The 14,579-nt window shown below is 45.2% G+C and overlaps 1 protein-coding gene across 3 annotated transcripts in view; it reads right to left on the bottom strand.

Annotated features, from left to right (window-relative positions):
* Positions 1 to 993: 993 nt before the first annotated feature.
* Positions 994 to 14,579, bottom strand: part of pogza (pogo transposable element derived with ZNF domain a) — a 31,428-nt gene continuing 17,842 nt past the window's right edge. For all 3 annotated transcript variants that reach the window (XM_065471503.1, XM_065471504.1, XM_065471505.1), the window contains 13 exons: positions 11,582 to 11,716; positions 11,316 to 11,390; positions 10,383 to 10,480; positions 8,660 to 8,800; positions 8,497 to 8,556; positions 8,286 to 8,401; positions 7,625 to 7,703; positions 3,393 to 3,555; positions 2,510 to 2,911; positions 2,132 to 2,422; positions 1,837 to 2,037; positions 1,630 to 1,760; positions 994 to 1,519 (listed from right to left, as the gene is read on the bottom strand). In XM_065471503.1, coding sequence (XP_065327575.1) covers positions 1,258 to 1,519; positions 1,630 to 1,760; positions 1,837 to 2,037; positions 2,132 to 2,422; positions 2,510 to 2,911; positions 3,393 to 3,555; positions 7,625 to 7,703; positions 8,286 to 8,401; positions 8,497 to 8,556; positions 8,660 to 8,800; positions 10,383 to 10,480; positions 11,316 to 11,390; positions 11,582 to 11,716 — 2,154 coding nt within the window. In that variant the 3' untranslated portion in view covers positions 994 to 1,257. The remainder of the gene's footprint in view (positions 1,520 to 1,629; positions 1,761 to 1,836; positions 2,038 to 2,131; positions 2,423 to 2,509; positions 2,912 to 3,392; positions 3,556 to 7,624; positions 7,704 to 8,285; positions 8,402 to 8,496; positions 8,557 to 8,659; positions 8,801 to 10,382; positions 10,481 to 11,315; positions 11,391 to 11,581; positions 11,717 to 14,579) is intronic.

Raw genomic sequence — 14,579 nt, forward strand, 5'->3', positions numbered from 1 at the left:
AGCCTCTTACAGATGTTACAGGTCTGTGAGAGTCCAAAATCTTGCTTGTTTGTAGGTGACCAAATACTTATTTTCCACCATAATTTGTAAATAAATTCTTTAAAAAAAAAAAAAAGTGATTTTCTGCATTTGTTTTTCTTCATCTTGTCTCTCATAGTTGAGATATAGCTATGATGAAAATTACAGGCCTCTCATCTTTTCACAATTGGTGGCTGACTAAATCCTTTTTGGCCCACTGTACCTGGTTTATAAATGAGCTGTGCTGGAGTCCGGTGAGGGACGATTAAACAGCTGTGAGGGTGTACTTGTTTTAGAGTGTTGCTGCTGCGTGGTCGTGGAATAACCAGAAAAATGTTCCCAACTGGGAAAACATGAATGCAGAGTCAATTTGTAAATGCAAAACTATATTTAAACAGGACAGCGGAGGCCAAACGATTCTCAAATCCTTCCTATGATGCAGCTCAAGACTGCCCTTGGGGGGTGAGGGTCGCTGCCTTGCTCCAGGGCATGCTGGGAAAGTGGTAGTGTTCTCATGGTTTCTATATTTGATTGTGACAACGGGGACATTAATGCAGCTGCTGAGGTCAGCGTGCTGCTTTTTTGGAGCGTTTCTACATCAGGACAACCGATTTTGGTCAGCGCCACATTAAATTGACAAGTATGTGAGTGGAGTTTGGTCTGGATCATCTCGAGCTGATTTTACATTAAATCAATCAGAATGATGTCATATTAGCAGAGATGTGAACAGGCTTCAGAAAACACTGAACCAACTTCCTGTTCTGTGTCACACAGCGGTTGGGTCACGACCTCTGTGTTGACAAAGTGGGACTGAAGTTTGTTTTCAAACAGCTGAAGACAAAGGAAAACAACTTCCTGCCAACAAATATCGTGAACAATGCAGTCGTGTTTGCTCCAACCATCAGAGAAGCAGCAACTCCAGTTTTCTCCTTTGTTACTGATCAATAAAAGCATTAAGCAGTCCTTCAGCATCATTTCTTTATTTCAATACAAAAACATCCCAATCATTCTTTTCAATGTAAAAGTAACAGAACAAAAATGTTGTTAGAAAAGATTTTACTCGAGACATTATGACAACCTCTTGTTTGCATGATGGAGAATGTGAGGTTTTTCCTGCCGTTGTACAGCCAAGGATCAATAACACTGATCAGCTTCTCTCTTATCAAAGTGCGGGCAAAAGGTGTGTTTGTAGTGTTTGTCATGGAAACCACGAAACGTATCCTGGTCAAATGTGACGTACTACAGTCTAACAGAACACTCCACCTCCTCCTCCACCCGTCTGCCCTCCTCCTTTAGCTTGGGCAGCTCCACCGGCTCTGATCCTGGTCCCGGCTCTGATCCTGGTCCCGGCTCTGATCCTGGTCCCGGCTCTGATCCTGGTCCCGGCTCTGGTTCTCCTGTATCCGGAGGCTGAATCAGCACCGTGGTTAAAGCTGTGATCATCTTTGCCATCTCCACCTGATCGTCCATCTGCTGAAGGCTACACACTGAGGTGAAAGACCTGCAGAAAAAAAAAACAATACTGCCATCACACAGTCACATGACACAGTCACTTGATATACAGCTGATGTCAAATACCTTCCAGCTATACCTCAATCCAGGCATTCCCACCTGTGCATGATGTGCTTCTCCGAGCTGAGCGTGGAAGAAAATTCGCTGAGCCAACAGGCCAGAGTCAGAGCCAGCTGATCCAGACCCAGACCATCCAAACCCCCAATGGACACCAGCTGAATCCACTGGGTCTGTCGAGACCACAAACACGTCAACGACACATCAGAGGGGCGGACACGGGGGCCAGAGTCGCACAGGTGAGCTTACCTGCAGGAAGTCCCTAAGCACCCGTGTCACACAGACGTCGAGCGGCTGCAGACGAGAGCTGCATCCTGGCGGGATGAAGATGACGTCTGTGCAGACCGATGACAGAGCACGCCTGAACGCATCTGTCTGGTGGCCTCGATGGACATCCGCTATCAAGAGACAACTGCTGTTACGCTGCGCGGCCACACAGGGGTGCCACACCTGCAGGCAGTAAAGCAGGACATCACATCATCTGCAACAGTTTTTGGTGAACCAATCCCAATCCTCCTGCTTGCACAACAAACTAGTGTCAGACCTTTTCAATCCAGATGCGCAGGCGGTCCTGATCCGTGAATCCCTCTGGTCGAGCCTCCAGCACCACATTCTCAGGAAACCCTTCAGGAATATCAGGTGCAGCTCCCGTAAAGAACAGCAGGGGGGGGAGGAAGCCGCCATCAGACAGAGCAGAGATGATGACGTCAAACACGGGCCTGTCTTCAGGCAAACCATACAGCTGGAAGGAAGCTGGGCTCTGGCAGGAGAACTTGTCTAAATCGATGAAGACGGGGAGCTCATCCATGCAGCCCAGAGAGTGAGGAGACCGACTCTGCACACAGTCCGAGAACCAGAACGATAAACGTCAACGACTAATCAAAGTTTGGTTGGTGCATTTCAATCAATAAACTGTCGATACCTGTGAGCGGAGCATGTCGATGAAGCAGCGGCTTTTGTCGTTGAGGCTATTCGGCACATTTCTGTTGGTGGTCTGCGGTCCAAGGTCGTGTCTCAGCATGAAGTCCACGGTCCAGCTGTACCAGTCCTCCGGCCGGCCATCCCCTCCCAGAGCTGCCCTCGCTGCCAAGAGCAGTAACTCCTCACTCACAATCTGCTGCTGCTCCCACCGCTCCAGCACCCACTCCGCCATCTCCTCCGTCTTCCAGCTCCACATCCGGTGCCTCAGGCTGCGCTGCTGCTGTCGGATCCACGAACGGATCGTGGTGGGAGATGTGCAGTGATGATGAGCTGCCACTGTGACGCCGTGGCACAGAGAAGAGAGCACGATGGAAAGCTGGGAGAGCAACAGAGGGACCGGAGCCTGAGAAGTAAGAACACCACCTTCATCAACATCATCCTGGTCATCAGAGTATGGCTCTCTCCCACAGCGAGTCCTTGTCCTGACGTCCTCCGTGTCATATGTACCACCATCTACATGCTAAGACATCATAACCCCCCCTTTGTGCACATTGGTAAAGTTATACATGTGATCTTCCACAACATCCATGGATAGCAAATGCAATGAGAGCTGGCAGCCAACCAGTTATGCTGTGAGAACACCTCCCATCAAAATCACCCGAGTCCGAACATCATAACACAAACTGGTGGTCAGAATCTGCATGAAATCCCAGCTGAAGACCAAGAGAGTGAACGGATCAGTGAGTTGCATTAATGCAGTGTTGGGGCTTTCTCTTCATTACTGTCAATCTCAAGTGATTTAAGGAGATTGTTGTGATTTGGTGATAAAATTAAACTGAATATAAAACGGAACTGGATGGATTGAATCACACAGTCGCTCTCACCTGACCAGGGACTGAGCGGGGCCCCAGGAACTTGATGGTCATCGCTGGTTGGGAGGAGAAGGAGAAGGAGGAAAGAAGGGGTCTGACTGACAGCTGGGTAGAGCTGGAGGGGAGGAGGTGGATGGGGATGAAGGCTCCGCCCTCACTGCCAGAACATGTGGTGCTGCAGGGTTAATATTTAAAAAACAAACAGGAGGGAAAACAATGAAAACCTTTAAATAACAAAAATAATTGAATATCGTTGTCCCCAGATATATATGTCTCATTGCACTCTGAAATCAAAGCATAGTACAAATAAGCAATTTGAGTTAAAACAGAAATCATAGAATCAGTTTATAGACCAAAGACCTAAATAGACCTAAACCTTTGACTCATCAAAGTAGCCACCTTTGTCAGATCCAGCAAACATCCCCAGACTATCACACTTCCTCCTCCATGTTTGACAATTGATGCCACACACGGTGGAACCGTCCTTTCACCTACTCCACAGTGTACAAAGATCCTGCGTGATGAAGATGAAGATTTCACATTTGATTCATCAGTGGCCCAGACGAGCCTCTTTGTCTTATTCTGATGTCTTAACGATGGCTTTCTTGCTGCAGCTCGTCCTGTCAAACCTGCACCTCGAAGTCTTCACAGTAGAAACTGAGACTTTCTTACTACGACCACTATTACCCAGTTTGCCCCAGTTTCTGAGCCTTTTGATGGTGAAGGAAACTGTGCTCACTGACACTGTGACTTTCTTCGCAGTCTCTCTGTAGCACAGACCTACATTTATAAGTGTTATGATGGTCTGTCTCTCTTCCAGTGTTTATTGCTTTTGTCTTGCCATTTTTGTAGCATCACACTACTTTCTGCAGTACAGCTGTAGGAGTTCGTAGCACCATCTTTCAAGGCTTGATCAACCTCCATTGCTGCAGAACAGCTTTAAACTGTTAATCTATGTTGTGTTCCCTGACAAAGGCCTTTTTGTATAATTCTGAAATGCACATTATCTTTCAGTTTGGTTTTGTTTTTTAACCTCTGGCAGTTCACTTATCTTTGTACCATTTCAAACTATTCATTGAACTTGAATTACAATAAATAACTGGACAAATCGGGGTGTTCTAAAACTTTTGACCGGTTTTCTGTGTGTGTGTGTGTGTGTGTGTGTGTGTGTGTGTGTGTGTGTGTGTGTGTACACGTGTACATATATATGGGAGAGAGGGAGTGGAAGACCATGGAGGGAGATTAGCTGACTATCAGAGGTGCCTAAGAAGTACAGCAAACTGTCCATACCTGAGGCCTTGGAAACTGCCAAGCAAAGACTCACAGTCTTGGCGTGCCGCTTGAGGAGGTACACCAGAGAGATTGAAGGCAGGAGAATAAGCTGTTCTCCACAGAACCAGCAAAGGTGTACTCTCAGTGGCAGGGGAACAATATGAGAACAGCACCACCAAGGCTGGAGACGGCGCAATACTGGAAGAGCATATGGGAGAAGGACCCAACCTGTAACAGCAATGCTCAGTGGCTTGTGGATCTGAGGGCAGACCACAGCAGGGTCCAGTAACCATCACAGTGGCAGACATCCAAGAAAGGGTCTCCAGTAGGGATGGGCGATATAAACGATATACGATAGAAACGATATAAATTTGGCCAACGATAGAGATTTTGACTATATCGCTCTATCGCGATAGCGCATGTTGATGGTGTCATCAAGCTGCACCTGTTTTGGTCGAAAGCATCGCAGCGGCTAAAAACATTATCATCTGCAAACTATGGCGGGCGACAGTCACAGCAAAGAGATGAAGCACTTTTGAAATATGGGAAAAGCCAAAAACTGCGCTTCCTCTACTTCCATAACATTGATTCAGCAGCTGCTCTATTCCCATGTTGTTGCAGTTTATTAATGACTAACCTCGTATTGTGGATGGATTATCTCAGTTGTTCTCCTGACTGAAGTTTGGTCCGTTTACAGCATCCTGCCATGCGATTGCATTTGTCCCTGACCATCAGGAACCCTCACGTTAACTTTTATCCAGTGGAAAAAAGTTGGCGTTCATCCTCCAGCTTCACTGTGTTTATGCTAACATAGCTGTGTCGCTAGCGATCACGTAGCACATCATTATATACCAGCTAGCCCAACTTCAGTAACCCTACAAACGTCACTGCTGTTTAGTTTTCTGTCTTCATTTATGTTGGAAGTGATAGCAGAGCTGTACGTTTGAATTCTTCAGAAATCTCTCAGTCAGAACATGCTATATCATGTTTAGGTGTAAACTAGCAAGCTAACTTCCTGTTCACTTCTAACTCCGTTAAATTTAATAAATTCTGTTTTCATGGATGCCTGGATGTTAAACTTAATTGTTACACCCGATAAAGCAGCAACGCTGATGATTTAATTAAAGATGAAAGAATTTAGACTGTTTTTAACTCTTAGTGTTCGTTTGACTTTGGGACCTGAAGTGGACGGAGTTTTGGACCCAGATTACTCCGCGAAGCTCCTCACTACGGCAGCCTAATGCTCTGACAATCCATCAAGCAGTGCAACTTACCAAAGTTGTACTGAAACCTTTTTTAACAGATTTCTGCACGCCAAAATCGGTTCGAGGTCAGTAAGCACAACCAGAATTCATACATAAGGCACACTCTCGATTTTTGAGAAAATTAAAGGATTTTAAGTGCGCCTTATAGTGTGGAAAATACGTTATACAGAAGAAAAGAATATATCGCGATATATATCGTTATCGCACATGCTTCAAATTATATCGCGATATGAATTTTAGGCCATATCGCCCAGCCCTAGTCTCCAGTATGAAGAGTTGGACAGCACCAGGCCCCGACATGATTCACGCCTGCTGGCTGAAGAAGCTGACTGCACTCCACGAGCGTCTGGCAGCACAGATGAACCAGCTGCTAGTTGATGAGAGACACCCAGAATGGCTAACCAAAGGCCGGACAGTCCTGATCCTCAAGGACCCCCAGAAGGGACCGGTACCATCCAACAACCGGCCAATAACCTGCCTCAGTACCACATGGAAGCTCCTGTCAGGCATCATAGTGGGTAAGATGAACAGGCACATGGGTCAATACATGAGTGGGGCACAGAAAGGGATGGGCAAGAATACCAGAGGCGCAAAACACCAGCTACTGGTAGCCCGAGCAATTGCTCAAGACTGCAAGACCAGGCTGACCAACCTGTGCACTGGCTGGATTGATTAGAAGAAGGCCTATGACTCAACACCAGGATCCTGGAATGCCTGGAACTATACAAGATCAACAGGACCCTAAGAGCCTTCATCAGAAACTCAATGGGGATGTGGCGGACAACACTAGAGGCCAACTTCAAGCCCATAGCACAAGTCACCATCAAGGAGTATCTAGCAAGGAGATGCGCTGTCCCCACTGCTGTTCTGCATAGGCCTGAACCCCCTCAGTGAGATCATTGACAAGACTGGCTACGGATACAGACTAAGGAATGGAGCAATCGTCAGCCACCTCCTGTACATGGATGACATCATGATGTATGCCAAGAATGAACGGGACAATGATTCACTGATCCACACCACCAGGATATACAGCAATGACATCGGAATGTCGTTCGGACTGGAGTGTAGTGTAGTCGGATGGACATCCAGAAATCCTACCAGTGGCTGGACAAAGCTGGACTGAAAGACAGCACAGAGGCACTAATAATGGCAGCACAGGAACAAGCTCTGAGCACAACCGAACTAAGATCCTGTGGGACTTCCAGATACAGACGGACAAAATGGTGGTGGCTAACCAAACGGACATAGTGGTGGTGGACAAACAGAAGAAGACGGACGTAGTGATCGATGTAGCGGTTCCGAATGACAGCAACATCAGAAAGAAGGAACACGAGAAGCTGGAGAAGATGTGGAGGGTGAAGGTAACAGTGGTCCCCGTGGTAATCGGAGCACTCGGTGCAGTGACTCCCAAACTAGGCGAGTGGCTCCAGCAGATCCCAGGAACAACATCGGAGATCTCTGTCCAGAAGAGCGCAGTCCTGGGAACAGCTAAGATGCTGCGCAGGACCCTCAAGCTCCCAGGCCTCTGGTAGAGGACCCGAGCTTGAAGGATAAACCGCCCACAGGGGCGAGGGGGGGATTTATTCATTTGTTAAAGAGTGTGTGTGTGGTTGGTTTTTCTGATGTTAATTTGTCATATTTTAATAATATGTAAACATCTTTTGTAGCAACATGTTTTCAAATATACACACGCACACATGCTACCTGTCAGACTGTGATTGTGTGTCGGCTCCACTCTCTCTCGGCTCTGATACAGTTTCATTCTGATAAGTCATCCCACTCTCTGAAAGAGGAAAAGAGTGTCAAATCTGGAAGATTCCATCTTTATCATCTATCAGGGAAAACTGAAGTCAGATTTATGAGCTGTGTAACAGACTGGGGAGGTTTCCAGGCATGTGACAGCTGTGATAGGCTCCGGGCCCTCCACAACCCTGAGTGGAGTAAGTGGAAGAAAGTAAATGGACGGATGTGTGAGTGGATAATAGTGATTAAAACAAGTCCAGGTTCACATTAACGTAGTCCGCTGTATTCAAATGGAGTTCTGCCCTTTATTTAGCTCCATTCCTGATAGAGCTGATTCACTCTGATCAGCCTTTCCTGACCTGAAGCTCTGACCCTCTCACAATCAGGGTGAGTTATTTTGCTGTGGTGCCCCCTTGTGGTCACATCACGAACAGCTGTGCAGGACATGGAACCAGTTCCTGACAGAATACTTTAAATCATTTCAAAATAATTATCTGAATCAGGCAGCAGCGTTTTTAAGGTCAGAAGGTGTTGACCCATGCATTTACCTCCCACAGCATGAAAACCTTTTCCTTTTTATGCCCTATACCTTGAGTGTGTGTGCTTCACCTGTGCACGTTACCTGTGTGCGCTAATATGATGCAGGTGTGCTTTGGCTTCTCTGTCAGATGATTGGCCATGAAGTCTCCTCTGCAGGTTAAGAGTTTGCATGTCACACACATCAACATGTCTGGCAGCCTATAAACACACACGAGAGCAGGTCAACTATTCAGGTATTCCTGTTCACCTGTAGATAATTGATCACACTGGTCTGATTCTGCTGGTCTGGTTACTTGGGGTCAGACTGGAAGATGGTTTGGTACGGCGGCACCTTCTTGCAGGTCGCATGGTTACTAAAAAAACAAAAACAAAGACAGTCGCACAGTTCAGGAAAACAAACAAACAAAAACAAGACATTTAAAAGAGACTGTGAGATGACCAATCAGAGGAGCATACTTGATCATGTGGTTGGCGTAGGAGGTGGAGCAGCAGGTGATGAACCTGCAGAGCGAGCAATGGACCAGAGAAGGGTAGTGCGTCCTGAGGTCAGGGACTGAGTTCAGACACTCGAGGCAGCGCTGAAGCGGCCGAGACAGCCTGAGAGAGAGAGAGAGGAAGTGAGGGAGTGAGAGAGAGGCTGAACAACAAAGGTTTTGTGCAGTGGCGCCGCCCTGCTGGGTGGATGAAGCTGTCAGCAGAGTCTGAGCCACAGAGATATAACATGTAGCCCTTTTCTACTAGAATCTACTCTGCTCAACTGGGTGTTGGTGCTTTTTCACTACAGTTGACACCCACATAATGTGCATGGGGGGTTGTTAGAGCACTGCAGCCGAAAGTCCTGTGACGTCATTGGTATGTGACTTTAACATCACAACAGTGGAGCACTTCCACGTATATCTGCTGATTCGTGTACGGCTTTCTGTCAGTCTGAGTGGACCACAGTGTTTTTTATCCAACCATTTCCTCGAATGCCACGTTAAAAAAAAGAAGTTGGATTTAATATTCGTGAAAGACACGCTCTCGTGACTCAACGAGTGACGCCACTGACCAGCCAATCGGTGGCACACAGTCTCTTGATGTCACATTTTGGCTTGCCTTAGATTGCTTGGACCCTCAGCTGAGCAGGTACTAAACAAGTACCTGGTACAAGGTGCGACTCCTCTAATGAAAAACCTTAAACACAGAGTCAAACCGACCCAAGCAGGTACTTGTGGAAAAGGGCTAATGAAAAATTTTTCTTCTACAATTCTGTTGGGGTTTCTGCAACATCTTTATCTAAACAAGTGCTTCTTACGACCCATATGCGAGTAGAATATTTCAGGTATTAAACAGCAGTAATTATTTAATGTCATTTACATTCTTAAAAATGCTTGTTTTTTGAAGATTTCCCCTCACACCGTGCGCTAAACAGTTTAAATGGAAGAAGTAGTCACTTGGATGAGTGACAAAATGTTTCTCCCAGTGAAAACGCAACGTCCAGATGAACAGAATCAACGAGTTTAAATGGACTCTGGCGCTTTAAACTCTGAGGAGCTGTACGTTCAGCTTCCATTGGTTGATCCATTGGTTCATCGTTTGAGCCAATAAAAATCACGGTAATGAGGTAGTGTTCATGTCAGTTCCTCCAATCAGAAGTTGTAAGGCGAATACCCCACGTGGCCCTAAATGTATCCAGTCATGCGTCTGTAACTGGGCTGAAAATGGCGGTTGTTGATGGAACTGGCTCTGACGCGGGGAGCGCCATTATCAGTAGCTACAGCAGCTTTCGGCTACCGCTTTAGCGCACTTGGTACGCTACGTGTATTTGTGGTTTTCTTTTGCGGCTGGTTCAGTGAATTTTGGTCGGAGCGTGGTGAAACTTTGAAGGCTTGGAATCCGTGAGAGCTCGGCTTGGTAACCCGTTACATAGTCGGGAGAGTTCGTAGCTCCGTTGTATGCGTTTAGTGGATGCAATTACGCAACTGCTCTGAAAATCATGGCTTGTTTTCGCTGTTTGGGGGTCATAGAAATTATTTATATGAGCATTTAGCTGAGATTTTGAGGTTTCTGTGGATGCCACACATGTCCATATTTACATAAAAGACCCCCTTTGAATCCGGTACCGGGGGCTTTGGGACTATTTTTCCCTTTTTATTTTCTTGAGACTTTCCAATGACCCGGGGAACCCCAGCTCTGATACCTGTCCGGGTTCAGGCTGAGCAGCAGTGATCCCAGCGTTTCCACTGGTTTCCTCTGAGGAACTTCCTGCGAAGACGTAGGAAGAGCAACATCCACCACCTGGAAAACAGCAGAAAAAGAAAACGTGAAGAAGAACATGAGGAGGGAATAAAAGAAGTGAAAGAAAAACTTTATTCACACATACACCCATCTCCATATGCTTCTGCATTTTGTGGGTAAAACTACAAACAGTAAAAAGCTAAATGAAAGCAGAGGAGAAAAAGAAGAAATAAACAGAATCCATTGAAAAGATGGAGGATTTCCTTCCTTCCTTCCATCCTCTGCAGCAGCCTAAGCAGAGAACCCCAGACCCCCCAGCTTGTCCGGGGGAACACCAAGGCGTTCTCAGGCCAGCCGAGAGATTTAATCTCTCCAGAGTGTCCTGGGTCTGCCCCGGGGCCTCCTCCTGGTAGGACGTGCAAAACACCTCAGCCAGGAGGCACCCAGACTTAGAGATAGGGCTGAGCGATATGAGGGGATATCTAACATCACAATATTTTTTGGCTACATCACGATACACATCACGATATGTTTAAATAACCTCCAAAGACAAATGTTATTTTCAACCATATAGTGTCTAAAATTTCAGCGCTTAACTCATTCAAATCGACCATCCAATGTTTTTTTCTGCTTTGAATTCAAAAAATCTGAACTGACACGTTTTATTTTAACTGTTCTTTAACCATCAGGTGTGACAAATTATTTATTCTAACATCTTTGCACTTACCATACAGTGTGTGTCTGTGTTAACGTGTCAGTTGTTTCTAAACAAACCAACCACCTTTTGGTTGATTTTCTGTCTCTAAACAGGAACGAACTAAAAAATGGTCTTGGATGGGAGAGCAGATGATTTGGATCTGAAAGCTCAGGCGATGAGCGTTTCCATGCTGCTCACCTTGCATGAAGCAACAGTTGTCTTAGGTCCTTCACCTTCAGATTCCCCAACCACAGAATACGCCCTGACTGTCACCTGCAGACAGAGAGATACTCAGTAAAGGTGAGGCTTCTCCAACAGGAGTTTAATTATCTTTAAGGAGTTTAATTATCTTTATTAATTATCTGTAATTATCGAAGGATATTTTCCTCATTTTTTAACACTAATAATGATCAAATCTGGGCCATGTGTGCCAGGTGTGCTGTGGACAGGTGTGTGAGGTCTACCTTGGTTCCAGATTTGAGTCCGCTGAGCTGAGGTGGTCTGATGTGCGTCCTGTGATACAGAACTCTGTGCTCAACCAGCTCTTTTATGTACAGGAAGTGGAGACGACATTTATCACAGCCAAGCTCGCGCTTCTTCTGCAAACGTGCACCAACACACAGAATTAAACTCCACCTCCGTGCAGATGATACATTGCTTTACATCAACAAACCCTCAGTGCCTCAGACTTTATCTCCAAAAACAAAAGCTGATGGTGGTATCTGTCCAGTTCAACAAAGCCAGGCTTTCTTTGCATTAGCTGGTCTGATAAAACCTAAAACCCCAGTCAGGGATAACGGGCATCGCACCAGTGGATGTCAGCTTTCTCTGTTAAGCCGGGCTTCCTGTTTCAGGCTCTGTGTGTGCTCACATAAGAGGGACGTTACATTGAGGGAATTTGACTCCTGGCTCCCTGCTCGCATATCTGTGAAGCCATACAAGGTTACAGAGGTTTACCTGCAGGACGAAATCCTAGAACCTACTGGAGGGATTATATCCAATGTGGTCTTATGTGGTCTGGAAGAACATTTGGATATTCCAGGAGAAACGGGGATATATCAACTACAAGGACACCGATGGTGTTCCTCCTAACTCACTCACTGGTCTTCTTCCTCTCTACATCTCCAGGCTAAAAACCATGGAACGTGGAGTTTCAGAGTCTAGACCAACCCTTTGGAAATCTCTCTACCCAAGGACCCACGTCATCATGGTGTTAGTCCAATAATCACACAACTGGCATAGTAACTCCAACTTTAATGTAGGGCTGGGCAACATGGCCTAAAATCCGTATCACGGTATAATTTGAAGCATGTGCGGTAACAATATATATTGCAATATATTCTTTTCTTCTGTATAACGTATTTTACAAACTATAAGGCGCACTTGAAATCCTTTAATTTTCTCAAAAATCGACAGTGCGCCTTATATATGAATTCTGGTTGTGCTTACTGACCTCGAACTGATTTTATGTGGTACACGGCGCACAGAAATCTGTCAAAAAAATGTTTTAGTCCGACTTTGGTAAGCTATGAAGCCGCACCGCTTGATGGATTGTCGGAGCATTAGGCTGCCATAGTCAGGAGCCTTGGGGAGTAATCTGGGTCCTAAACTCTGTCAGCTTCAGGTCCCAAAGTCAAACGAACACTGCAGCATCACTGAGAGTTAAAAACTGTCTAAATTCTTTCATCTTTAATAAAATGATCAGCGTTGTTGCTTTACCAGGTGTAACAATTAAGTTTAACATCCATGAAAACAGAATTTATTACATTTAACGGAGTTAGAAGTTAGCAGGAAGTTAGCTCGCTAGCTTCCACCTAAACATGATATAGCATGTTCTGACTGAGAGATTTCTAAAAAATTCAAACGTACAGCTCTGCTATCACTTCCAACATAAATGAAGACAGGAAACTAAACAGCAGTGACGTTTGTAGGGTTACTGAAGTTGGGCTAGCTGCTATATCACGTAGCGACACAGCTATGTTAGCATAACACAAACACAGTGAAGCTGGAGGATGAACGCTAACTTTTTTCCACTCGACAAACGTTAACGTGAGGGTTCCTGATGGTCAGGGACAAATGCTATCACATGGCAGGATGCTGTAAACGGACCAAACTTCAGTCAGGAGAACAACTGAGTTAGTCATTAATATACTGCAACAACATGGGAATAGAGCAGCTGCAGAGAATTCAGCATTAATGAATCAATGGTACGGAAGTGGAGGAAGCACAGTTTTCGTCTTTCCCCATGTTCCAAAAGTGCTTCGTCTCTTTGCTATTACTGTCGCCCGCCATAATTTGCAGATGATGTTGTTTTTAGCCGCTGCAATGCTTTTGACCAAAACAGGCGCAGCTTGATGACACCATCAACATGCGCTATCGCGGTATAGTCAAAATCTCTACCGTTGGCCAAATTTATATTGTTTCTACCGTATACCGTTTATACCGCCCACCCCTACTTTAATGGTTGCCTTCTTTCGTACAACCACAAAAAAACTGACACTCCAAACTTCTACTGCCCCTTTCCCGCCTGCGCGTAGCCATGCCCCACTCCCACTGGACACTAACGCAGTAGGACACATACATCTTAACAATCTCCCCTTTTTCTTTTAAGGAAAAGAAAACAGATTAGAACAATTTTTTTCTTTTTGAACAATATAACAGCTTAACATAATATAACACTCCAAACTAGTGTTTAAAAAAATAATAATTTTTTTTATGAGTGTTATTTTTTATTTTTAGTCATTAGTCCTTTCAAATCAAAATCAAATCAAATCACTTTTATTGTCACATCACATGTGCAGGTACACTGGTACAGTACATGTGAGTGAAATTCTTGTGTGCGAGCTTCACAAGCAACAGAGTTGTGCAAAATACAATAACGTAAAACAAGCAAAATATAAAAATGGCTAATCTAAAAAGTAATAAATATATGTACAATATGTAAAGGTATATACATTACTGAATGTGTATACTAAATATGTTTTTCTACGTGTGTGTGTTTGAGTGTGTATATAGTATGTATATACATGTTTTACAAATGAAATAAAGTAAACAATAAAATAAGATATATAAAATATACAGAGGTTGGTATGTGCAAAACAGTGGTATTTATATACAGTATGGAGTGCATAATGTTGAAGTTCCAGTAGTGAGGGTGAGGTGTCTATGAAGTGTTCAGCAGTCTGATGGCCTGATGGAAAAAGCTGTCTCTCAGTCTGCTGGTACGGGACCGGATGCTGCAGAACCTCCTTCCTGATGGAAGCAGTCTGAACAGTTTATGGCTGGGGTGACTGGAGTCCTTGATGATCCTCTCCGCTTTCCTCAGGCACCGCTTCCTGTAGATGTCTTGGAGGGAGGGAAGCTCACCTCCAATTATCCGTTCAGCACACCGCACTACTCTCTGGAGAGCTTTGCGGTTGTGAGCGGTGCTGTTGCCGTACCAGGTGGTGATGCATCCAGTGA

Source organism: Pelmatolapia mariae, linkage group LG22 (assembly GCF_036321145.2).
Source record: "Pelmatolapia mariae isolate MD_Pm_ZW linkage group LG22, Pm_UMD_F_2, whole genome shotgun sequence".
Lineage (NCBI taxonomy): Eukaryota > Metazoa > Chordata > Actinopteri > Cichliformes > Cichlidae > Pelmatolapia > Pelmatolapia mariae.